The sequence below is a fragment of the Sciurus vulgaris genome, assembly GCF_902686455.1.
Source record: "Sciurus vulgaris genome assembly, chromosome: 14".
Taxonomy (NCBI): Eukaryota; Metazoa; Chordata; class Mammalia; order Rodentia; family Sciuridae; genus Sciurus; species Sciurus vulgaris.
In genome coordinates this window covers 62,785,614-62,813,001 of record NC_136475.1, presented here as the reverse complement: position 1 = coordinate 62,813,001, position 27,388 = coordinate 62,785,614, and the positions used below count along the sequence as shown (strand labels likewise).

At 34.8% G+C, this 27,388-nt stretch overlaps 1 protein-coding gene across 2 annotated transcripts in view; it reads left to right on the top strand.

The window, feature by feature from the left end:
* DYNC2LI1 (dynein cytoplasmic 2 light intermediate chain 1) overlaps nt 1–27,388 on the top strand; it is a 29,651-nt gene that overhangs the window by 541 nt on the left and 1,722 nt on the right. The window contains exons 2-12 of one of the 2 annotated variants that reach the window (XM_079109777.1): nt 728–789; nt 6,630–6,664; nt 9,057–9,126; nt 11,484–11,572; nt 16,097–16,283; nt 17,176–17,244; nt 17,822–17,899; nt 20,196–20,272; nt 20,843–20,913; nt 24,166–24,263; nt 24,707–24,799. In XM_079109777.1, coding sequence (XP_078965903.1) covers nt 778–789; nt 6,630–6,664; nt 9,057–9,126; nt 11,484–11,572; nt 16,097–16,283; nt 17,176–17,244; nt 17,822–17,899; nt 20,196–20,272; nt 20,843–20,913; nt 24,166–24,263; nt 24,707–24,799 — 879 coding nt within the window. In that variant the 5' untranslated portion in view covers nt 728–777. Of the gene's footprint in view, nt 1–727; nt 846–6,629; nt 6,665–9,056; nt 9,127–11,483; nt 11,573–16,096; nt 16,284–17,175; nt 17,245–17,821; nt 17,900–20,195; nt 20,273–20,842; nt 20,914–24,165; nt 24,264–24,706; nt 24,800–27,388 lie in introns of both variants that reach the window. The other variant, XM_079109776.1, reaches the window with a different exon arrangement.

The following is a 27,388-nucleotide window of genomic DNA, read 5'->3' as shown; positions in this document are numbered from 1 at the left end:
TCCATTCGCTAATTCAATAAATGTCTTGCGGGCCAGGGACTGTTCCCAGTAATGGATAGGCGGGGTGAACTAGACCGCAAAGCCTCCTCCCCAGTGTACCCCGCTTCTGGTGCCAGAATTCCCAGTCACACAATTAATGGGAAACTTGAAGGGCACTGTGGAAAGTGTAACATCGCTTTGGGGATGGGGCGCGAGGAGGTGTGAAATTTTGATGGCCTGTAAAATACATTTGAGCTGTTCATGTTTATGAGGTCCATTTAATGCACCTATATTCAAGACCTAAACCCTCTCTGAACAACTTACAAGGACCTCCGGACAAAAAAACAAAAGAAATGTTTCAAGGAGCAAAGATTATTTAGTACACTGGTTTTGCATGCTTCTCATATTCCTAGGTGACTTAGTGTTGGTGATGCACAAATTGTACATTTCCAAAAGTCCTCATACCTTCACGTGTGTATGAGAAACTAACACATTACAGCCTTGTACCTTGCTGAGAAGCTCCAAAATAAGATCACTTCAAAACCTGGTGATAAAGGCTCTGCTTATCAATTTCAGTATTCTTCAAATAACTAGTTAAAAGAAAAAAAAATTACAAAGTGACAAATCTTCAAACACTTACCTGGTTATTGTGCCCAGGAAAAAAGTTTTTTCTTTTATAAATTTTACCGAAATAAAATTTCCCTGTGTGAAATAAAGTGATCTTTTTGTTTCTCTGCCTCTCATGTAGTGAAACTCTCTGGGAAATTGCAAAAGCTGAAGTGGAAAAAAGAGGAAGTAATGGAAGTGAAGGTGATGGAATTGAAATCGGAGAAAAATCTGTTTTTTTCATTGGAAGTAAAAATGGGGTAATGCTTTAAATTTTTTTCCAATCATTGAGATGATTTAACCACCAGTGGCAAAATTTATCTTAATTCTTTAATAAAAGTATTAAGGTTGGGTGGTGTGTCTGTAATCCCAGCAACTCAGGAGGCTGAGGCAGGAAGATCGCAAGTTTGAGACCAGCATCAGCAACTTATCGAGACCTTGTCTCAAAATAAAAAGGGCTGGGGATGACTCAGTGGTTAAGTGCCCCTGGGGGATTCAATCCCCTGTGCAAAAAAAAAAAAAAAAAAAAAAATATATATATATATATATATATATAGAGAGAGAGAGAGAGAGAGAGACTTTCACCTCTCTAACCAGATGACAAATCTGGTTTAGTCTGAATTAGAAAGTACTTAATTATCTAGGAAAAGTTTTAACAGTGAGAAAAACTTTAGAAAGAGATTTTGAACTAATTTTTTTTGTAATTTTAAAATGTTCAGATCTTCTATTTCAATTGAGTATAAAGGCCAGGATTCATTTAAATATCTAAGTCAGCATGTAAAAGAGTAAGTCAGTATCTTCATAATATTCATATTTGGCTTCAGTTACAACTTTTAGAAATCACTTTTCAGGAATCATTCAATTGTATCAATGTTTATCGAAGAATTTTTTTTAAATATGGGGGAAATAGGCAGCAGTTCTTTCTGTTGGACCACTAATTTGTGGGAAAGACCCCACACACACACACTTTATCTAGTTTCTTAGCCAAGTGTATGGAAACATTTTGGAAGTAAGCACACAGAGCAGAAACAGATGCATCATGTCTTCATGCAACTTTGCTTGACACACAAAATTCCTGCCTGGGAGGCAGAATGTCTGGTGACACTGTCTAAAATGGGTCAAGGCTTGCCAGACCCAAGATGCTAAAATTCAAGTACATTATAGTTCATTTCTTTTCAGAGTTCATTTTACTGTTCAGTTCCTCTGCTTCATGCTTTCAATTTAAGGGCATTGACAAATGAGAAGTTTTTAGAATCTGAACTCTGCAAGACTGTATGTTCACCTCTCTCGTCCCCAGCTGTGTCTAGGTGCACAACTAGGCACCTATCATGTCAGGATACTATCTACATAGATTATATTGTTGGGGGGGAATAATGATATGACCATGGAAGAGGAGTTAGTGCTGGATGCAATGGTGCACACCTGTAATCCCAGCTTCTCAGGAGGGTGGGCAATTTAGGGAGACTGTTTCTCAAAATAAAAAGGGGTAGAAATGTGGCTCAGTGGTAGAGTGCTTACCCAACATGCGTGAGGCCCTGGGTTCAATCTCCAGTACTGAAAGAAAATAATATGAATTGAAAAAAGTAGTACATAAATTTTATATATAAGATGATCTCAACTATATGAATATGCAAAGATAGAAATTAGAAATACGGATAGCAAAGTTTTAATTTGTATTCTTATTTTGGTTTTTTAAATTTGTACTTTCCAAAGTTTTTATGTTTGGCTCACTTTACTTCTTTTTTCTGAACTTAATTCTTTTTTTATTTTTATTTTTTGTTTTGGGGATTGAACTCAGGGGCACTCAAGCACTGAACCACATCCCTATCCCTATTTGGTACTTTATTTAGAGAGAGGGTCTCACTGAGTTGCTTAGTGCCTCCCTTTTGCTGAGGCTGGCTTTGAACTTGCAATCCTCCTGCCTCAGCCTCCCGAGCCACTGGTATTGCAGGCATGTGCCACCCTGAACTTAATTTTTTAGCATAAAATTATCTTAGGAATCACTTGTTTTTAAATTTTAATCTATATAGCTCATTTCATGAGCTTACTATTGTGAGAGTGATTTTCATATTAGATATAATACTTTAACAATTTCCTATATTTATCCTACTCCCATGTAGGTATGTACATTCATTAATTTACATAATGATGATATAGCCAGTACTAGTCTTATTCTACAAATAAATTTTTATTACAAAAAAACATTCTGCATGAAGAAACTATTTCTGTATCCTTGAAGATGCTACTATCTAATACACAAATACTCACACACAAAACGCCCCCACTAGTGACCTCTACTAATCACTCTCTGGAACATTTCTCCATTTCTTTGTTTTTAGCCTGTTTGTTTTGCTTTGGTTCAGGTTTTATGTGTTGTTTGAGAAATCACTCCTTTTGCTTAATAGAAATATATGGCATGTACAAGCTGTTTCTTTTCACTATTGTAAATTAAAACTGATTATGTTTTTGAAGATTTGGGAACTCCCTTGAAATATCTAGAACTTTCAAGAGTCTTGTTCTTTAAAAAGTACCCAATTCTGTGTTTTATGCAGAGATCAGTTAATTTTCAAAGATAAAGAAAAGTAAGAAATTAACGCTTCTATTGTCTGGCTAATAGTGGTCTCCCATTACCATAGAAGGCAACAGCCTCACTGCCTCCTGTCTCTCCTTTCAGTCGCGTATGTATCCATTCTGTAGGCACTTAGTGAACACCTTTCATGTGCCAGGTATCTTGTTTGGCACTGTGGATACAGGAATGAAAGACACTTTCTACTGTGAAGAACTTGGGTACTGGTACTTGCATAGTAATGTCATTACCACGAGGCAAATGCTATGGTAAAAAATAGGAAGGACTCTTAACCCAGACCAGGAGACTGGCAGATTGGGAAGGCCTCCATAAGACAGTGATGTTGAAAACTTAAAGGGCTTAAAGTTAGGAAAAAGAAGCAATTCAGATGAGGGGGGCCTAGGGAGTAGCCTAAGGAGACACTCAGAACTGTGTATGAAACAGCTATTGCAACAAATGGGAGAGAGAATGTACTAGACAAATGTAATGGACTGCCAGTCAGTGTCGATGGCTGTTTTGATGATGGACATGAGGGCAACACTAATCTGCCAAGTGTGTGTGATCATTCTCCATCATCACTCACTTACATGGGTACAGGCAGGGAGGAGGAAGGTGATGGAGCTTCCCTGGGATTAGTGTTTGCTGGTGGGAAGCCTAGGGCATGGCTGATATTTGCAAAAGATAACTGTAATGGTAAACTATAAACTCTAAGATGGAGAAGGAAAGAAGTGAAGGATGGGGAAGGAGAAACTTTGGGGGATCAGTGGATTTTTGAGACCTTTCACAAAGGCCTGTGACCACTCTAGGGGTTCCTGAATTGTGGTTGGGGAATGTTATTTGCATGTGTGATTTTGGAAGTGGTGCAGTTCCCAGCAGGGGTGAAATGATTCAAGATGCAATGCCGGAACCAGGCACAGTGGTACACACCTGCAAACCCAGCTACTAGGGAGGTGGAAGCAGAAAGATCACAAATTTGAGGTCAGCCTCGGCAACTTAGTGAGACCCCATCTCAAAATAAAATAGGTTGGAGATGTAGCTCAGTAGTAGAGCTCTCCTGGGTTCAATTCCCAGTACCACAAAAGGAGAAGGAAGAGGAGGAGAAATGACATGTGGCACCCAGAGCAAGGGGAGAAGCTTCTGTGAGGAGGCAAATGCACTGAGAGGTCAGGGTGCTGGGCGGGTTGTCCATGCCACACAGGCACGAAGTTAATAAAACGAAGGACAGCAGCTGGGAGGGAAAGAGATTGTGAGCCAACAGAGGTAATGGCCCTGGTAGAAGACTGGGATGAGCCTCTGAGGGTTTGGCAAGAGGATAGAGGAAGACTAGGTGTTTGGGGATGTCACTGGGGAGCAAAAGGGTCCTGAAATTCATGGGAGGGGGTGAGAGTAAATAGCCTTCTTCATGCAGCAGAGGAAGTGATCCAGGCCACGTTTTAGTGAGGGCCATCAGGTGGAGAGAACATTCTGAAGATGAGGTGGACATATTTAGGAGTATGCCAGTCTTGGAGCTAGAGTTGTAAGAGAAAGGGTTCCAGAGGAAGAAAGGGCAGGAGGAGGTTATCTGCTCAGAGGAGGGAAGGTATAGGATATTATAGAATTCAGGTAGGTCAGAGGAGAAGACTGGGCTTCTGGTACGATCAAGGTCATGAGAGGGAAGATGTGATTCATTTTGATGGTCTCTAAATGAATTTGTACTAGGTTGGCGTTTCTTGAATTAGGAAGCCTGAGGAGCCACAGTTGACTAGTGAATTTTTTTAAAATTTGGATTGTCATTTTCTTTAATATTAGGGATTGAACTCAGGGATGCTGTACCACTGAGCTACATCCACAGCCCCTTTTATTTTAAAATTTGAGACAGGATTTCATTAAGTTGCCAAGGCTGGCCTCAAACTTGCAATCCCCCTGACTCAGCCTCCTGAGTGGCTGGGATTACAGAGGTAGGCCACATGTCCTGTGGCTTGTTGTTTTAATGATGATCTAAAACTTGATTTCAGTTCCCAGAATTGAGTTTATATTTATTTGGAATTAACATCTTGTAGTATGATACATTTATATGAAATTATAATAAAAATTATTTAAATCAATACTAGGGTACTGTGAAAATTTGAGGAAATTGGCTAGATATCTGAATGTGTTACAATTCTGATATACAGTAATTCTGATTCTGTATTTTTTGGTGCATAGAGTACATTATACTTCAGATAATTTAGCCTTCAATTATTTAAAACTTTAAAACTAAACTACTTATGATACATGTCCGGTGTAGAAAAATTAGAAAATTCTGATTTTCTTTAAAAAATAAATAACCTGCAAATTCATCAGCTAGAAACAATCATTATTAACATAGTGATGTCCCTCTAAACTTATCTGTTTGTGGGAAAAGATTTTTAACTGGAAACAGTCATGTTAATTTATTATGTATGTATTACCATGTAAGTATATTTCTACATTGTCAATGTTAATAGCTGCATATTTTCCCAGTATGTGAATTACCATAGTCAATTTATCCAGTTCCCTATTTTGGGACATTTAGGTAGTTTCTAGCTTCACAGTTGAGTATAACACCAGTCAATAAATACCTTTAGACAATATTCATTGTTGATACTAATCTCATTTCTATATGTATCTCATTACAAAAAATTGAATTTGATGAGATTTCACATATAATCTGGAATAATTTATTATTATCTTTTTTGTAAAAATTATAGACTTTTTGGTTAAAAAAATATATATTAAAATGTGCTGGATTTTTGGCAATCCACGGCATTCCAAACTATTTTCCTTGGAGCCCTAGGGTTTCCTCTAGCAGAGCTATCCCTGTTTAAAAAAAAAAGAAAAAATTCTTACTATTGCACGGCGCACACACACAGATTCAAACCACTGAGCTGGTCTCTGGATAAGAATTGAGGTTAAGTTTCATGGTTAGTGGCAGAGATTGACCAGAATTTATATTTCCTAACTCCTAAAAAGAATTGAAAATAAATATGTGCTTTAGAATGAAAAACAAACAAAGTTTTCTAACCCAGTGTCTGAATTGCCTACTTGGAACGTATTTGCAACATGTCCTTTATTTGTATGTTATCTTTTTTCTTTATTTCCACTTCAACAATTGGAATGAAAACATTTTAGAAGACACTAATCATCAGCTTAACCAGTAATTAGCATTGTTGAGTAGAGAGAAAATTTAAGACAGCTGCCAAGTTGACCACTAAAGTGAGGTGTGATTTGCTAATATTTGTCATCTGTGGGGCTTTGTAATTATAATAATAGCAGTGTAGTTACACTGTGATGGAAAGTTGACAGTTAACTTTTTCCACTTATCAAACTATAGAACAATTCTGAAAGTTTCTAGTTTCCAGGTAATTTATCATTCAAGGGTTTTTTTTTTTAAAGCTATTTTGAGCGGCAATTATGAACACTAATAAAATTTTACATATGGATGACATTAATACAGTATTCTTTCTTTTTGAATTTCCAGGGGAAGACTACTATTATTCTAAGGTGTCTTGACAGGTAAGTGTTATGTTAACCTTTCGACTACATTTATGCTTATTCTAGTTGTACAAGGCAAGTTAGGTTCTAACTTTATATGGAAGGAGAATGATTTTGAAACACAAACAAAATATTTAATTCTTAATGAGTTCTTATTATAACCTTTAAGAGCCCCTTTAAGGATTAAAAATGATGACAAGCCAAAAAAATATGGTATTAATATTAGATTTTCCTATTTGAGGGAGAAATGTTATCATAATTACCCAGTCTACAATAGTACTTACATTCTTTTTGGCTGTGCTACTTTGGTATTGAAATTATCTTTACTCTACCTAATATATGATTATTTGAACAATAATTGTAATCTCTGAATTACTCAGGGATACTTTTTTATTATTTTTATTGGTTTTTTTTGGTTACACATGACAATGGGATCCATTTTGACATAGTTATAAAAGCATGGAATATGTCTTCTCTAATTCAGTCCCCAGTACCTCCCCCCCGCTCCTGGCCTCCCCGACCCTTGTCCTCTATTGATCTTCCTGCCATTTACCCAGAGTTATTTTTTAAACGATTTCTTGTGGATGTACATGATGGCGAGATTCACTGTGGCATATTCATATATATATGTATATATACACACACACATATATATGTATATATGTATATATATGTATATATATATGTATATACACATATATATACACAGCAATGTTATGTCAGATTCATTCCATTGTCTTTCCTTATCCCATTTCTCCTCCTTTCCCTTCATTCCCCTTTGTCTACTCCACAAATGTGGGGTGGGTGGTTAAAAAGAATAGAAGATCAGGGATACATTTTGGAACACAGTATTGGTCCTTCAACTGTACATTTTACCCATTGCCTTATGCACTTCCTAACCTCTTACACTGTAGAAGCATGCCGTCAGGTTGAGATTGGGATTAGAATTGGTAGAATTGCAGGAAGTTGATATAGAGAATCTTATATAAATTTTAGAAGATATCGTTTTGTTCCTTTCAGTTTTAATGCATGTTTTTTCTCCCTGAAAAACATCAAAAGAGATGGGATTTGGTCTTTAAGATCACCTTAAGGAGACATCATTTGTTTGAAAAATATTATAAAGAATACATATAGTAGAATCTTGTCTTCAGTCCTCTTAGCAGCAAAATTGTTTCTTAGAAGACCTATGTATTTTACCAGGTCCAAGAATCATGATTCTCCTTAGGTCACATTCCTAGATGTTTCCCACAGTAAATAAATCATCTGATGCACATTAGTTTAGGTTGAAATATTATAAACTACTACATTGAATTGAAAAATACTAATTTCAATTCCTCTATAGAAAAAGGACAATTTTCCAAATTGTAGATTAAATATCAGATTTTATAAATTTTATCCTAAAAGCAGCATTTTTGCTTCATAAAAGGAAATTTTTACCAGAAAATATAGCCAAATATAAAGATATACATGGGTGAAATTTAAAACAGTAAATATAAATATACAAATCACAAATTTAAAAATTGGGTGTTTTTGTTATTCTCTAAACTAAAAATAGGTTTTTATCAATAATATTCAGCCTTGAAAAGGAAAGAAATCCTGTCACATGCTGCAACATGGCTGAACCTTGAGAACATTTTGCTAAGTGAAATAAGCTAGTCATCTAAAGACAAAAACTATCTGATTCCATTTATATGTGGTATCTAGAGTAGTCAAATTCCTAGGAACATAAAATAGAATGATGGTTACCAGGGACTCAGGGAGTGAAAACGGGAGTTGTTGATTCATGGGTGTGGAGTTTTAGGTTTGCAAGATGAGAAGTTCTGGAGATTGGTTGCACAACAATATGAATATGCTTTATACTACTAACTGTACACTTAAAAGTGGTGAAGATGGTTAATTTATTTAATGGATTTTAACCACAATAAAAGTTAAATAAATAAAATGAATATGTACCATAAAACTACTTACCAAGCAATATAAACTATAATGTAGATATTTTATCAAATGATTTTAATATTTTCCAAATCATTTGTTGATACGTATTAATTTAATTTCTATGTCAATGGTGTTATTCGAGGTAACTGCTTATGAAGTTTTTAAGAGGAACCAAAAATGAATTGCGGCTAGGTGCAGCATTGCATACCTGTAATCCCAGCAGCTCAGGAGGTTGAAGCAGGAGGATTGTGGTTCAAAGTCAGCCTCAGCAAAAATGAGGCACTAAGGAACTCAGTGAGACCCTGTCTTTACATAAAATACAAAACAGGGCTGGGGATGTGGCTCAGTGTGGCTCAGTGGTTGAGTGCCCCCGAGTTCAATCCCCAGTGCCAAAAAAATAAAAAAGAATTGGGGAAAATGATAGCATAAGAAAGTAATGCCATCCATTATGGTAATACTCTTTGCCTTCATTATACAGGGATGAGCCAGCAAAACCAACCTTAGCTTTGGAATATACATATGGAAGAAGAGCAAAAGGACATAACACAGTGAGTGTTTTTTTAAGTGATATCACTATGCCACAGGTGGGGAGGAAGTAATGATGCTAACTTGGTTTTACCATTTCCATTTACAATCAGTAAACATATCCCACTGTACATATCCCAGCTATGTACTGTTAAACTTCAAATGCACTTCAGCTGCTATGTGAAAATTTTTCAGTCTTCTTATTTATTATGTGCTAAATGCTGAAATAAGATAACTTTTGCAACTTTATTGAATATTTCTTTGGTCTGCTTGTATTAGTTGTGTCAATGTGACCTCATATATATATATATATATGTGGAAAATTAAACCCAGGGGTGCTTTATCACTAATCTATATCCCAGCCCTTTCTTTATTCTGAGATAGAGTCTTGACAAATTTGCTGAGACTGGCCTTGGACTTTTGATCCTCCTACCTCAGCCTTCTGGGTAGCTGGGATCACAAATGTGCTCCATCAGGTCCAGCAAGTTTTTCTATTTTTCAAATGAGAATAATATTGTGAGTTGCTCTCTCTTTATATTAAAGAATTATTCTTTAGTATAAAAACATGGTAAAATAATGGGTATGACCTGTGAATTGTTTATTAAATATACTGTTCAAAAATCTAAATTATTAGCATTTAAAAAAAAATACAGGGTGGGAAATGTAGTTCAGTGATAGAAAACTTGCCTGATGTGCATGAGTCCCTGGTTCGATCCCCAGCACCACCAAAAACTAACAAACAAAAAAATTAAAAGTCGACAGTACTGTAGGTCGCAATTGATTATATTTCTATTTTCTCTTCAGAGGAATGTTACAAACTTATTCAGGATAGAGTGAGAACTTATAATAGTATATGTTTGGGGGAAAATTCCTGAGTAGAATCTCCTTTTTGGAGTTCTCACATTAAAAGTGATTATTTCTTAAATAAAGTTAGTTCTATGAAAGAAAAATCTAGAACAGAGGGTCCTTCTATTCCCATAACAAAACTGGACCTAGTCCAAATGTTTGCTCGTTAGACAATGCACAAAGAATCAGACCTGCCTGCTGTTGCTTCCTGGATCCATAACGAAAGTCAGTTATTAAAACTGAAGTAACAAAAGTCAGTTATTAAAACTGAAAGAGAAAAGAAAGGAATCTGTTGAGATATGGGAGGACTTGGTTTTTATGACTCATATGAATTCTAACATGAGTGATAAGCCTAGAAATATAATCATCCTTTTTCACTGGAAGCATTGAGACCACTTTCATAAGCTTAAAACATTTGAGAAGGGTTCTAAAAACTTCCTTCATCAAAATTGTGATTCAAAAGAGATTTTCCAACGAAAAATGACTTCCCCCACAAATTTTAATGATTCAAACATCAACACAGTAAAACAACTTTAAAGATTATGAATTGAGAATTTGTTAAAGATGCAAAATAATATATATTCGTCTAAAACTTGCTTTATTGACCATCTGCTCTTTCGATAGCAGATACGTAAAAACCAATAGGATTCTTTTTCACTTGTTTTTTTTTTTCTCTAAACTTTGTACCATAATGTGGGATATTTCTATTTTTATTGTGGAAGCTTCATGTCTTTCTCAGAGTTAATGTTCCTTAAGAGTTCTAAGTAAACACTCTGCTCCTCACACAGTTTTGGTGGCCTGAAGGCTTCTCAGCTTCAAGGTGGAAACAGAGATGCCATTAGCTAGCAGTCTAGAAAGGTGCTCATAGAATGGAGGGTCTTATTTTCAAATTACTTGGTTGCCCGACCCTGTCAATCCCCTGCTAGTTTAAGCGTCCTGTGAAAAGAAAAGCAGAAAAGGTAAAAACCTCATCCTGTCCCACCATCTACACTTGTCAGATTCCAGGTGGAAATCAGGCAGAGCCTCTACTGATGCTTCTGCTCAGGTGAAGTCATCTGCAGCCAAGACAGTCATGTATCTGTCCCTTTTCCTCAGGTCTTATCTGTATGGGTAATTCATTTCATGAGCTTCTGTCTTCTTAAATCAGTATGCTTTCCTATTCAGCTGTTGTATTTCTATCTGGAATTCCAAATGTGTTCAACTGGTTAATTTTATTTAAAATTTAAGTGTATATTATGTGTGGTACTTGCAAAATTGGAGCACCATGTATGTCTTCTATTAGGTATCACCAGAATTGGCATGTAGATACACATAGACAACTTGTTTTTAATGTTTCATCTTTGTTCTTTGGATAGCTACCTTGGTGCATTTTGAGGGATGGGATAGAGAAAGGAGAGAGTTTTGATTGCCAAGAAAGGGTTGATTGAAGACTGCAATATTTCGTGTCTGTAATTAAAACTGATAGGTGCTAATGAAGTATAAGAAGTACTTAAAACCCAAGAAATAAAAAACTTTCTTCAAAAATGTTTTTCAGCCAAAAGATATTGCTCACTTTTGGGAACTAGGTGGAGGAACCTCTTTATTGGACTTAATCAGCATACCAATCACAAGTGACACCTTACGGTAAGCAGGCCAGTTCTAGGAAGCGTTGTAAGTACACATAAGTGTCCACAGCATGAATGTGAGTAGGCTTTTGTGAGTCATAATTTTGGGGGGACAGTTTTATTTTGCTGAAGGTTTATGCCCACTTCCTTTCTATGAACTTAAGCTGTAATCCTTCCAAAAGAGGTTTTGAAATAAACAAGAACATGGGAGATCTTTCCATCTTCTAAGGTTTTCATTACCTTAATTTCTTTGTTTAGTGTTCTGTGGTTTTCATTGTAGAGGTCTTTCACCTCTTTTGTTAGATTAATTCCCAAGTTTTTTGTTTTTTTTTTTTTTAAGGATATTGTGAATGGAGTGGTTTTCCTAATTTCTCTTTCAGAGGATTCATCGCTTATGAATAGAAATGCATTAGATTTGTGCATATTGGTTTTATATCCTGCTGCTCAATTCACAATAGCTACATTGTGGTACCAACCTAGATGCCCTTCAACAGATGAATGGATAAAGCAACTGTGGTATATAAACACAATGGAATATTATTCAGCTGTAAAGAATAATAATATTATGGCATTTGCAGATAAATGGATGAAATTGGAGAATATCATGCTAAGTGGAATAAGCCAAGCCCCAAAAAATTAAGGCCAAATGTTTTCCCTGATAAGTGGATGATTATACATAATGGGGGTGGGGGCTAGGGGGTAAGAGAAGAATGGAGGAAATTTAGATTATGTAGAGGGAAATGAGAGAGGGGAGGGGGCGGGGTATGAATGATGGTGGAATGAGACAGACATCATTGCCCTATATACACCTACGATTACATGAATGATATGAATCTACTTCATGCACAACCATAGAAACAAAAATTTGTACCCCATTTGTGTACAATGAATCAAAATGCAGTCTGTAAAAATAAAAAAAAAATAAATAAATTTTTTAAAAAAGAAAGAAAGAAACAAACAAACAAACAAGGCCCTGCTTAGGCTGGAGTGAGATAGCTGGCATTCCCACTGGTGACATATTTTGCAAGCCTGCTAACAACAATAACAACAAAAATATGTCAGATAATACTTGGGCAATGAGTCCATTTGCAAAAATAAATTTGAAAGACTTAATTCTTTCCATTATTCATCTCAAAGTGAGTTAATTCAGCTCTGAGCTTTTTCCTCAGCTGGACTATATAAGTCTATCCTGAATGTAATGCAGATTAACATTGTTGAGCTACATCCATAGGGAAGACATGTTGAAGGAGAGAGAAAGTCTCTCTGTTTGCTGACCTTGAAGAATTAGAATCTAGGGGAAAACCTCAAAACCCTTTGGTGGTGTTTTCCTGACAATGACTCCCACATGTTGGCCAAATCAGATGTGGAAAATTGTGACATTTCTCACAATGTTCCTGGGAACTGATCTTAGCCAAGAGAAGCAAAAATTTTTTAAACTTTGAAATGTCTTATTCTTGTCAGAGATTAACACAAAACATTACTGCTGCCTGGACCAAATACAAAGGGCTTGGAAAGTATTTGTTCCATTTCAGGCATGAAGAGCCTTAGAGTATGAAATTATTTTTTATTAATAGGACAATTGTTTTTCCAGAGCAGGCTGGATATAGAGAATGTTGATTTCTTTTCTTTTAGTGAAATATAATTTATTTTCTGTTACTTATTACAAAAGTAATATATGCACATATAGAAAACTTGGAGAAATACTAAAAGATACAAAGTAAGAAAACCCAGAATTACATTAAAAATAACGACTGTTAGCATGTTGAGCTATGTTTTCCACTCTTTTCAGTGTTTCTAAATGTACTTTGTACAAATTTGCTCTTTTGCTTATAACCACTTTTTTCCTGTGGCAGTTTTCAGAAACATGGACTGTTACAACTACATTGTTTTTCGTTTGCCTTTCTTTCATGGAGACAAGCAGAGCTTCCTGGGAATTAGCGGAGTTTGTGGTGGTTGAGAAGATGTGGGGAGGGTGGGAGGAGCTGAAGGAACCCAAGCTGCCATTTTGCCTTGCAGAGACTGAAGATGGAAACACAGGCCTGCTCTTCCTGTGCTGTCAGTTGGCTCTGGTTCTGGCCTTGACTTGGTACATTACTTCGCTTCCTTTGTCTGGATCAGAGACCCTTTCCTGATGGGCTTGTGGAAATTCTGGGTTCTACAGGAAATGAAGTCAATCCATGGCTTCTTTAATACCTCACTTCTTGAGATCTTATCTTTCTTTTCCCTGGAACTCCAAGCAGCTGGAACCCATTTTAAGGGACAGAAAGGGTCAGGGTTATACTCAACAGAGGGAAAGGTAATCATAGTCCTGGATCCAAAGTAGGTTGCTTAATGGTTAAAGAATTCATAGAAAACATTTCACTCTTAATGTAGTTGCTAATCTCAGAGCATTTTTTGACTGGGATTAGTTTGACACATAATTTCTTTTTATTGGACAGAGCCCAGCAACTTAAGAAAATAATATATTGCCAAATGCATTAGATACTGTTTATCTTTGAAATTACTGCTCATATAATTATAAATGCATTGAACATTTCCAGACTTCAAACAGAGCATTTCTTGTGGTCTGATTCCCTCATTTTTGTTGTTGTTTTAAATTTTAGCTACCATCTTCTATGAAATAAGTTAAAAGTAACATAAAATATAGTATTTTATCATTATACAAAATTGTGAGCTTATTAAATTGACATAAAAATGATTGGATAGTATAATAACACAGTAATTTTATAGAAAAATTTGATAATTAATGCCTAAGAGACTACTTTCTGAATTTAGAACAACAACATAGAATTTAGTTATTGTTTTGCATGAATTACACAAAATTGTTGGTTTGCTTGACCTAGGCAAAATAACTAAATAACATAGAATTTCTTGCCATGACTCGTGGAAGAATGTTAGCCCTATTGATCAAGAATACGTCGGCCCATGATTGTGCTTCTGCATACTTATTATGACCATTTTCTTAAATACTCCTAGTTTTATATATGTTTAGTTTTTAATGTTACAAAATATACATAACAAAATTTACATTTTGGTCATTCAAGGTGCATAATTTGGTCCCGTTATGTGTATCCACATTTATGTCCAGGACATTTTCATTGACTCAAACCGAAGCTCTTTATCTATTAAACCATAGCTCCTTGTTTCCCTCTCCTCTAGTCCTTGCAAGCATCGTTCTACTTTCTATGAATCTGAGTGTTGCAGTCCCTATAGAAATGGAATTGTATTTGTTCTCTAATAGTTTATCTCACTTAGAATACTGTCTTCAAGGTTTATGTTGTAGCATGGTTCAAAGTTCCTTCCTATAAGACTGACTAATATTCCATTATACGTATGTACCACATTTTGTTTATTCATTTATCTATCCATAGACATTTGTGTTGTTTCTGCTGTGTGACAATTGTGAATGATGTTGCTGTGAACATCAGTGTACAAATATTTGTCCAAATTTTGGCTTCCAGTATTTGGATATATACCCAGAAGTGGAATTGCTGAATCATATGCTAATTCTGTTTAATTTTTTGAGTCACTGTCATGCTGTTTTCTACAGAAGCTACACCATTATATATTCCCACCAGCAATGCACAAGGGCTCCAATTTTTCTATATCCTTGGCAACATTTGTTATTTTGAGGTTTCTATATTCTTCTTGTGGTTTGGGTTCATATTTCCCTAATAATTAGTGATAATAAACATATTTTCATGTGTTTATTGACCAATTTTTTTAGAAATATGCTCTTTTTTATTTCTTATATTTTTAGTTGTTGATGGACCTTTATTTTATTTATTTATTTATTTGTTTGTTTATTTATTTATTTATATGTGGTGCTGAGAATTGAACTCGGTGCCTCACACATGCCAGGCAAGTGCTCTACCACTGAGCCACAACTCCAGCCCCTATTGGCCCATTTTTAAGTGAAATTTTTTTGGTTGATTAGTTTAGCTTTATATTTGATGTGTATGAATAGAGTACAAATGCATGTAGTGATGGTGGTGGTGGATCTTGTGGTCACAGGTATGCCTTCAGAAAGGTAGATGGTATAGCAGGAAAACATGTAACTTTAGATCTATGAATTCATACCTCGAACTTCAGATCCATAAGTAGACATCATAATGTCTTGTAGAAAGGGTTGTTGTAAAGTTTAAATAAAATGGGTGTTTCCTAGCAAGGTCCATCAATAGATCTGTTTCCTTTGCCTTACCCCTCTTATGCATGTTTTTGCATTCCTTCTTTGGAGCACACAGTAAAATTGGTCTAAACATGGCATTGTTGTATCCAGTTGCTTGCAGTGTCTCTATTTGAACTGGATTATTTTTAGTTCCAACAAAAACTTTAGTGCCACTACCAGTTTAACACTGAAATATCATTAGAGAAAGGCATTGGAATTCAGAAGGCTAAAACTTGTATTTTTTGTCTTAGAATAATGCTATTTTTTTTCTTCACCTACAGTATTGTTATTCTTACGTAATTTTTAGTACACTAGAGTTTCAAACTGGTCATTATTTTGAGTCTTTTTATTTTAAGGATGTTTTTATTTCTTTAGGACATTTTCTATTATTCTTGTTTTGGATCTTTCAAAGCCTAATGACCTTTGGCTCACTATGGAAAATCTGTTGCAAGCCACAAAAAGCCATGTTGATAAAGTGATAATGAAATTGGGAAAGACAAATTCTAAAGCAGCTTCTGAAATGAGGCAGAAGATGTGGAGTAATATGCCAAAGGACCATCCAGTGAGTTGCTTTTGGGTTTATTCCTGGAATCCTAAGCCCCATACATCACGAACAGCTTCTTTAGATTTTTATGCATGACTTGAAATTCATTTGATGTAGATGAACCTGTTCACTGGAAAATTATAGCAATTTAATAAAACCTCAGTTAGAGCAAAACAAGGAAGATTTCTTATGTCTTCTTGTTAGACATCTGCTGTGATTGGTATGGCATATTACAGCAGTCAAAAGAAATAGTTTTAAAGTAGTAGTTTGATATTGATTTTATAATGTCTGTAAAATGAAGATAAAAAGCAGACTGTGCAAAAGTCACTGGCAAAGACTAGATGAAGCTTCCAATTTAAGCAAGCAGTAGAGTTACAACACTTTCATCGTCACTCTATACTTTACATTTATTTAGTGTCTGTCACATATTCAGTATCTTTTGATCATCTGACAACGAATTAAATTATAAAGTTGCTGTGATGATAACACAGGTTCTCTAAATACACTCCTGAGTATCATAATCTACAAAACTAGAAGCAGCATTTTCTGTTGCTTAGAGTTTATATGCCTGAGTTTTATATAGACAGTATTGGAACAAAACAAATCTATGCAGTATAAATGCTATTGCAACAGTCAACACAAAATAGGAAAAAAATTCCTGACAGTGATGTGTTGCATAAGAAAATGAAAGGGCAGAACAAGCAAAAGAATAAATATCATAGTACTTAAGGGAATTGCTTTCAGTTTAATCCTAAGAAATACAGCTTAGTAAGTGAGGTTAATATTGGAACAGATTCTATAGCAAAGTCTATACCTATGAAGAGACTGAAAATGATATTCTTTTGGAAGTCAATAGAAATTTCTGAGCACATAGCAAGTAATATTTATAATGAAATGCCTTTATTAACAGGATCGTGAATTAATTGACCCATTTCCAATACCGCTGGTCATAATTGGAAGTAAATATGATATTTTTCAGGTAAGCTCTTCCAATTTCAACTCTTTGTTGTACACACAGGGCAGCGGTTTATGGGGCAGAGGCAAAAATCATGATGAAATAAAAGAAAAATAGCTCTGGGAGGGGTAGGTTAAGGAGTTACACATCTTAAAGATTTTGGAAAAGAAGATATAGTTAGAACAGTAAAAATAGTGGCTAGAATGGGGATAAGAAAGATTTAAAAAACGAATCTTCAACCCACTGAGGGATAGGACTTACTTTCCTACTTTTAAATTAAAGAAAGTAGAAAATTAGTTTCTTCTTTTCTGTGCTTGTCAGAGAATCCTTAGGGTATTCCAGGCTATAAAATGTGTGCTTATATCTGAATTCTATTGAGCTAAGTGTTTAAACAAAGAAAAGATCTGATAGCTGTAGCTCGAGAAGGCTACAGCTATTGTCCAGTCTCTATAGAAACAAATATCAAGATGAAGAATACTACCCTCAGGGTGGGTTTTAAAAAATAAGAAATTACCTCTGATTGAATAATTCGCTTCTTCCAGCCACAGATATCTAGTTCTCTCAACTTGTTTTTTTTCTTTTTAATAAATGATTTCTATAGGATTTTGACTCTGAGAAGAGAAAGGTAATATGCAAGACACTTCGATTTGTTGCACATTATTATGGAGCATCGCTAATGGTTCGTTCGTGTATTTACTATCCTTTGGGCCTGAATGGAGTGCACCCAGTTTGGAAAAGTTAGCAACTTAATGCACAGCTCTGTTTCCTAACACACTTCGGCTCCTCCCTTCCTTTTGCCACTGTCAAAGACCTCTTCGTACAGTGTTGGGTAGTGTGTGAACACACTCTGCCATGTGGCCTCCCCTTTTTTTGGAGCCAAAGTTCTAAATTGCTTATAGCCACAAACCCCATTCAAGCTTCAAGAGATAAATTGACTGTTTTTTCATTTTTAGTTTCCCCTTAAGAATTAGAATCTCTGTGCCCTTAAAAAACAAACAACAACAAAACTTTAACAATATGTTCTTTTTTGAGTTTAAAAAAAAGTGCTATTTGTTGTAGAAGTTAAAAACATGAACTCTGAAGTCATACTAATGTTACCTGGGTTTAGCTCTCAGAGTGACCGTTTACTAGCCACATGCTTTTAGGTAGGTCATTTAATTTCACTCAAGCCTCACTTTCTCTGGGTAAAATGGATAAAAATTTACCTTTTTTGTAGAATTCTTGTGAGTATTAACAGAGGGAATACACGTGAAATGTTTAGTACAGGGCCTGGAACAAAATATTAGTCCAATAAATATTGGTTGTTGTAATTACTGTTATCATTATCTTCCATGGCAGAATCAAATTTTGCTGGATATCTTTTAAAGAAAAGATCCAGCTGGGGATGTGGCTTGGTAGCAGAGCAATTGCCTAACACAGTCTCTCTTCCCTTCAAAGCAGAGTTCTCAGAGCAACCTAGAGACAAGGATCAGGCCCTTTGCTTTCATGATTAGACTATGACTGAAAAAATATTTCTTATTATAGATCATATATGTGTGTACAATATATTTTTAATTTTATACTTTCAGAACATTCCAAATATATTTTATTAGATGTTTTCTTATAATCATCCAATATTTGAACAGTATTTGTTTGAACAGTATTTGCTGATACATTAGGTTGACAGATTAGTTTTGAAATGTTTATTACTATTTTGAAAATAATCAGTATAGAGAATTTAGTCAAAATATGATAGAACTTTCTAATACATTATCTAAAAATGGAATAAATTGCTTTGGAAAGTAATGAGGCTGTTTTAGAGGTGATTGATTCAGCAGCTGAAGGAATTGGATTAAAAAACTTCTAATGTTCTCCCAGTCCTAATCTCTATGAAATATATTTGTGATTGAGTTTATTCCTCTCCCATATAATAAATAATAAAATTATATTTAATTTAAATTAATAATGTAATATTAAATTTATTATATAATAAATATATTCCAATTAAAGTCAATGATTCAATTAAAGTTTTCTCTATATATTTTTAAACACTCATTAGAAGCATTAAAATTATTCCAGAGCTTTCTTTTAAATAAACATATCAGATCTTTTATTTTCTGGAATACTTTCCCTGGGAGCCTTATTTTTATTCCAGAATGAAGGTTATCTTGTGGAATTACCATTGAAACTAGAAAATTGATATCTTTGTTTCATAACTATATTTTATTGCAGTTTAAGGTTGTTTCCCCTTTAAGGTTTTTTCCATTTTCATGCATCTTAGTCATTCTGGTTTGGCCAAAATAACATTCTGAATGACTTTGTATCTTTTAAAATGAAATGATTTGTAGGGTAAACATATGTCCTGATTTTCACCTCATATGACAGCTTAATTATTAACAGTATCTACCTCCTTTCATTCTCCAAATATGTTCTGGTCATAGTTATTCTAGTTATATGCCACCAGTGAGAATATTTAGTAGTTTATTTTTCGGGCTCCAAAGGCAATTCAGAAGAGAAGTTTAAAAATCATTTTATTGAGCTTCAGAATTATTGGATCAGTCTGCAGCTCCCACATTGACTGCTTTGAAGGTGGCAATATTCCCTTTTTTGTGAAAGTTATTTTTTATATATACCTCTTGTTTTCTAACCAATGCAAATGCATGCAGATAATTTTTCTTTTAGACCATAAAAGAACACACACAGTAAATACACACACACATATGCATTTTAAAAATTGACAATGATTGTGATCCATTTGAGTAGCTGAAATGATTAGTGAATTAACGCAAGGCCTTTACACACCATGCACTCATGAAGTTTAAAGAATGAGTTAAATTGATCAAGATTTCTTTATTCAAGTTTTGTTGTGCACACTTAAAAAGTGTTTCTTGGGCAAGCAAATAATTCTTTCTGTACTTCTTCAAAGCTGTATTTATTTTACCTGTTTTTGTGATTGGAAGGCAGAGCCTCTAATTTATTCTGGATTTTTTTTTAAGTTTACCAGTAAATCAGAAGCTCTATTACTAAAAATACGTGGAGTTATCAACCAGTTGGCATTTGGCATTGATAAAAGGTACTGTTAAAGTGTCCCTTATATCCCTTAATTTAATTTGGTATTGTTGCCATATCTGATTATTATTCTCTCTTTTTTTCTTTAACTAGGTAAGTTCTCCAAATGACAATTCTTAAAGGGACAATTTCATATTATCTCCTGCTTCTTACATTGCTTAACTATTTCTCACTTTTTACACCTAAAATATTTGTTTGAAATTAGAATAAGTTGATACTATTATGCTTTTTGTTCCCTGATTTCTTTCCCCTCAATTAAGTAGCCCTCCCTTAGTTATTACACTTTTATTAACATGAAATGGAATTGAAATTTTTACTATGTATCTTTCTTAGCTTTGCCATTTCTCTTGGTTTTGATTTATGTAGTAATGGGTCTGTCATTTTCTTTCCCTGAAAAACCTTTATTTGTGCTGACCTTTAATTTTTGAAGTTTCTTAAATTGGTACTCGTTCATTTGCCGCAATGCTTGCTGTCATCAGTGAGTAGATATAAAACTTGACTCAGATGTTTACAGTAGAGGATGGCAGTATATTTGACTGCTAAACTAAATTAGAATCTTTTCTTCTCTCTCTAGTAAATCAATATGTGTGGATCAGAATAAACCACTGTTTATCACAGCAGGATTGGATTCTTTGTGTCAAATAGGTTGGTGAGCTTATTAAGATTATTCAATCTTTTTTTAATTACTTATTGATTTTATCCTACACCACGTTTACTTCATTTCCAACATACCGCCTTTTCTGATTTCATTATCATTGTGGTTATTTCATATATATTTATTCTGTTAACACAATGTTGATGCAACATGTAGTCCATTGACATATTTGTGGTAGAAGGAATGTCATCACATAAGAGGCTGATTTCTGATCTTTATTCCACTCAAACAAAAAAAAAAGAAAGAAAGAAAGCAAAAACGGCACACACGCACACACACACACACACACACGCACACACACACGCACATATTTTCTTTCCCTCAGTGATATCTTGGTCTTTTACATTTTATCTTCTTAAGTTTAGAAGCCATGAGTATAGGATGGTCAGGAAATTCAAAGCTACATGTTATGAGCAATGAACAAATAAGAGATTGAAGGGATTGTGCCATCTAGTTGTGCCTTACTTTTTCATCATAAAACTAGCTTGCTTTATCCAAAAGCTGTATTTCCTAAACTCACGGATTCCACAGTCTTCTACAAAAAAGGAACTTGAAGAGCTTGTATTATCAAACACCGTATCTTTAAACAAAAGCTGTTTTCTCTGAAAATCGTTGAGCCTTGCAATTCTTTATACTTTGGAGGTGGCATGGTTTGATTTGGACATACTAATGGGCATTAGTTCTTTCTTATATTTCCTATTTTCTATGACCCATACAAGCTGAAGATGATTTGACTTCAAATGTAGAGATCTTTGTAATGAGATTATAGATTGAATTGGAATAAAAGGAAAAAAGGTGTTTTTGCCCAGTGGGCAATCATGGAGACTGATTTTTATAATGATTATCAATGCCACCTTAATCTTAGTAGCAGTGAGGATCACTGTGTGTACTGGTAGATAGTGCTGCTATCCAGGTAGTCTATGAAACTCTCTTGCCCATGTAAACATTAGAAATCTGAAAAGGGTTGATAATTATTTAAGTTTTTAACCAAGGAGCTTAGACCTCATCAAACTAAAAACTCTTACTCAATGAAAGTCCATGGAAGAGGATGGAAAGACATGCTACAGTCTGGGAGAAAATATTTTGGAACCACTTATCTGCCCAAGGACTAATATTTTGACTATATAAAGAACTCAACAATTTTTTAAAATTCAATTAGAAAATGAGTAAAAGAAGCCAGGCAGGGTGGCACACACCTATAATCCCAGCAATTCGAGAGACTGAGCAAGACCCTAAGCAATTTGGTGAGACCCTGTCTCAAAATTTAAATGATTAAAAAGGGATAGGGATGTGTCTTGGCAGTAAAGCACCACTGGGTTCAATCCCCATTACCAAAAAAAAAAAAAAAATAGAATCGGGGGCAAAACACATGAGCAGACATTTCACTGAAGAGGACATAAAAATGACAAGCACATGGGGCTGGGGCCATAGATCAGTGGTAGAGTACTTGCCTGGCATGGGTTCGATCCTCAGCATCGCCTAAAAATAAATAAAGTAAAGGCTTTGTGTCCATATATAACTAGAAAATTTTTTTTAAAATGACAAGCACATAAAGAAGTGTTTAATATAATCAGTCATTAGGGAAATACAAACCGAAACCACAATGAGATATCACTACATATTTATTAAAATGGTTGAAATTAAAAATAATGACACCACCCAATACTGGTGAGGATGCCAAAAAATTGGGTCACCCATACATTGCAGGTAGAAATATAAAGTAGTAGGCACTCTGAAAACTGTTTGGCAGGTTCTTCAAAAATTAAGCACATATCTACCATATGGTTCAGAAATTGCACTAGTGAATGTTTATCCTAGAGTTACGCTCATGAAAAAATTTATGTGTTCCTAGCAGCTTTAACTATAAAAACTAGCCCCAAACTAGAGATAATTCAGAAGTCCTTCAGTAGGGGAAAGGCTAAAGACACTGAGGTGCATCTGTACCATGACAAACTATGGATACACACAACCTGGATGTATCTCTAGCGAATCATACTAAATTAGAAAAAGCCTATCAGGGATGGTTATTTACAATGTGTTTCTATCTTACACAATTTTTGAAATGAAAAAGTTTTAGTGGTTAGATTAGTAGTTGTCCTAGGGTAGAAAAAGCTCTGTGTGTAGAGAAGTCAGGGGAGGGCTTGGGAAAGAGTAGGTATGTCTATAAAAGTACAACACAGGGCTCATTGAGGGAGTAGAACTTCTCAGTGTCTGGACTGTGGGTGGTAGATATGTGGATCTGATGATAAAATTGTGTAGAACTTACACACACACACACACACACACACACACACACACACACACACACACGAGTACAAGTAAAACCTGGAAAAGCTGAATGAGATCAGTGGACTTTATCTATGCCTTTCCTACCAAAGTGGTAAGGAAGCCCTAGAAGATCAACAGTGAAAAAGTTGTGGTAAATATAATGATGAAGACATAGAATTTTTAAAACTCAGGTTATAGATAGAAAGTTGCTAGGAAGTAGCAGCAAGTTTTATAATTTTTCAAATTAAATAATGCAGGCAATATGTAAATATATTCTTCTAATAATTAAGCTAACATAGTACATGTAACATATAAGGAGCAAGTTTGTTATGTCTTTCCAGAGTTTTCTATGCATTCACATGCATGTAAATGTGGTATAGAAAAAAAAACTATGTTTTAGCATAATTCTATCAGTCTATGTCATTTTGAATTTTTTATTTAATATGCCTTATTTTCCATATTAATACTACATATAAGTTTATTATTTTAGCTGTTGAACAGTGTTACAAAGCAAGGCTGTGCATTGTGATTTATTTTACTCTCCAATATTGATGGATATTTTGATTGTGGTGAATGTTTCATAGCACAAATGTTGGGAGCTGGGAAGTTGTTCAGTGGAATGGTGCTTGCCTAGCACATGCGAGACCCTGGGGTCAGTCCCACTTAAAAAAGAAAAAGAAAAAACAAGGTTGTAAAATACATGCAAGCATTACTGTTAATAGGATATAGGTGTGGGTTTGGGTACATGGTGTGGAAAATGAGAATTGCAGCTTATTCACTTCTTGCCTCCTTTTCTTCTAATACTAGAATCTGCCAGGGGCTTGCCATGCTGGGTAGCAATAAATTTTATTGATTACTATATTAAGGAGATTGGAAATGAGATCTAAGATTTTATATTTTTAAATGTCATCTCTGTTGATATTTTCTAATGCTTTAATCAATACAGTCATTTGGAATAAAGTTTCAAATTTCAGGGTCTCCTCCTGTGTCTGATAATGACATTGGAAAGCTTCATGCCCATTCGCCAATGGAACTGTGGAAAAAGGTGTATGAAAAGCTCTTTCCACCAAAGGTATGCACTTCTAACTCTTTTAAAGCAAGAATTCTTAGCACTATTCAGGAGTTATAGGAAATATTTCAAAATCCTATTAGGATTACTTTTAGGATTACTTTGTTTTTCTCTCTCATGCTCAAAATCAAGTGAACATTTGTTTAAAAAAAAAAAACTATTGTAAATAAGGCACTGTGGAGGTTAAAATATAAGTCAGACATGGGACCTACAAAAAAAAAGGCTTCAAGCAGAGCCCTTTGACTGTTAAAAAAGAAATAGCATCTGAAAGGGGAAGGAGGCAAGAGGACCTAGAGGACATTCAAATGGACCCAAAATGATGATGAAAACTTGACCTTAGAATGGCTTCAGTGTCAGGATGGGGGTGGGAGCTTGATTTGTTAGATGGTAGCCATTAAAGAAACTGAGTTATGGGCATAAAATGATTTGGAGAATTGTAATTTCAGAGTATCAACATACTAAAAAATATCAAGGACCCAGCACGAGATCCTCAGTATGCTGAAAGTGAAGTTGATGAGATGAGAATTCAGAAGGATCAGGTATTTATTATCCTAAACAGTTACTTGATTTCCTCTTATTTTATTGTAGAATCTGGAATGCCTCGGGAATTCCTTATTTTTTTTTTCAGTGTATTTACCTGTCATTTTTTTTTTTTTTTACTTTCGGTATTATTTAAATATGACATCTGGAGCTGGGTTGTGGCTCAGTGGTAGAGCACTTGCCTAGTATGTGTGAGGCACTGGGTTTGATTCTCAGCACCACACATAAATCAATAAAATAAAAGCCCATCAACAACTAAAAAAATTTTAAAAATAAAATAAGATAAAGGTATTGTATCCATCTACAACTAAAAAATATTTTAAAAATAAATAAATATTATGTCTGCACTGTAGAAAAAAATCCTGGTATGCATAAAGAAATAATTTTAAAATCACCTATCATTCCACCATCCAGAGATGACTTACTGTTCATGTATCCTTTTTCAGTTTTCTGCTTTATTTAATGCTAAAGATGGGTAGTGATTTTTACCTTGCTGCTGAGAAACTTTCATAATATTCTTTCCTTTCTGCGATTATCTGAAAGGTTTTTATTTTTCATTAGGACATTCAGACATACCTATACTTTGCTAGTACCAGAAAAATTATCTTGTCCTGTTAAGGACTTTAGTCTGAAAGCACATAAACATACCTGACAGAACCTAGTATCTCTGCTTAAAAGTAGAGGCATTCCTTATATGCCTAGATAGTCCCATTTTAATATAAAGTCTGATGTAAAAATACAAGAGTTGGTAAAGTCACCAAGACTCAACTAATATACTTAGGCTTTTCTCAGATCTCCCCTTAGTTTGTTAAAATAAGACACTGCACAATCTGCAGCTCTCTAAATTGAAAGCCCTGACAGCCTCTGTAACTCAGGGAGTCTCACTGTGGCACAACTAACCTGAAGGCAGCTGTCTGCTGGGAGCTGTGACCAGGATATTCTTACTAGCACTTACTTTTCACCTTTGGGTGTCCCAGGATAAGTAAGCAAGACTTAATTTAAAAATAGTCTGGAAGACTTTTGAAAACGATGTCATGATGATTTAGAAGGTTTTGTAGCTATAGCCAAATAAGAAGCATGTTGGAGAGACTGTAAAATGACCTCACATAACCCTTGTTATATATGTACCTTGGCTGTAGAGATTACTTGGAAGTCATCCCTGAATTAATATTTAGGAGTCAATGATTAACTGCCATTATTGATAGGTATCTCTTTGTATTGCAGTGACCACATTTATTTTGTTAACCTGCTCAGGGATTCTTAAAGGACGAGGTTACTTCTGAGCATTGTGAGTTTTCACATTGAAAGCTGTCTTCCCTAAGTGAACCAAAACGTGACCCCACAATGCGGGTATCATTCTTCTCTTGACTGGTACCTCACTGCTATTAGGGCAATAATTGCTATAATCTATTTTTAAAAATCTTAGCTAGATTTTTTAAACCAACCTGAAAAGTTATAATATCCTAATTTTGCTTTTTAACCAATTTCATTCTTGTTCTGGCAGATTAAATTGATTTCAGCTTGCACATATAGTTCCTTAATATAAATTTATGCTTTTGCTTTTTTTTTTTTTTTTTTTTTTTTTGGTACCGGTCATTGAACTCAACCACTTAGCCACATCCCCAGCCCTATTTTGTATTTTATTTAGAGACAGGGTCTCACTGAGTTGCTTAGCACCTCGCCATTGCTGAGGCTGGCTTTGAACTCTCTATCCTCCTGTCTCAGCCGCTGGGATTACAGGCGTGCGCCACCATGCCCGGCTATGCTTTTGCTTTAAAAATACCAAAATGATTACTATTTGATGCTAAGTTATTTAATTGATATCTGATTCTCAAATGTGACATTCTAATATCTAAAATTTTAAATTTTAATTATATTTCATGTGCTCTCAAAGGACTTACAGGACCATAAGTTGTTTCCAATTGTGTGCTGATATACACAGAGGAGTTAGACATGAGGAAATTCTCTAAAGATTAATTTTGGAAGATTCCTATCAGTTTCCCTCTAAACATTTAAATATACACTTTTATTTTTATATAGGCAGTATAGTAGTCACTGCTAGTGTTATTGACACAGCATATAAAAGAAATTGTCTACATTAGGTGAAAGTCTAGCCAGTTGTCTACTGCTATTTCTTCCATGTTATTTTTGGTCTTTTAATATGATCATTGCTGCATAACATTTTTCAGTGAAAGCAGCATTATAATCTTCAGATTTTATTTGATTTGACATTCAGAACAATGATATTAATTTAAAAAAGAAAAGAATGATTTACCTACTTCTAAATTTTAAATACTCAGGGTTTTCCAGAATTACATGAATGTATCCTTGCTTTGAAACAACCTGTAAATACTTAAATAAGTCTAGACTGTGTTTGGTGCCTGCATACCTGTAATCAAACAGTTGCTTCTGATTTTTGTTCTTCTTGGGAGGATGATGTAGCATTAAAATATAACAAAATGGCCTATGAGTGAGGACTGGCTCTGAGCCTGTAGACCAGATATTTTCCTCCTCTTGACACTCCCCCATCCCTAAACCCTATTATTAATGATCTAAATAGTAATCAGGAATGGAACATAAAATGAGGT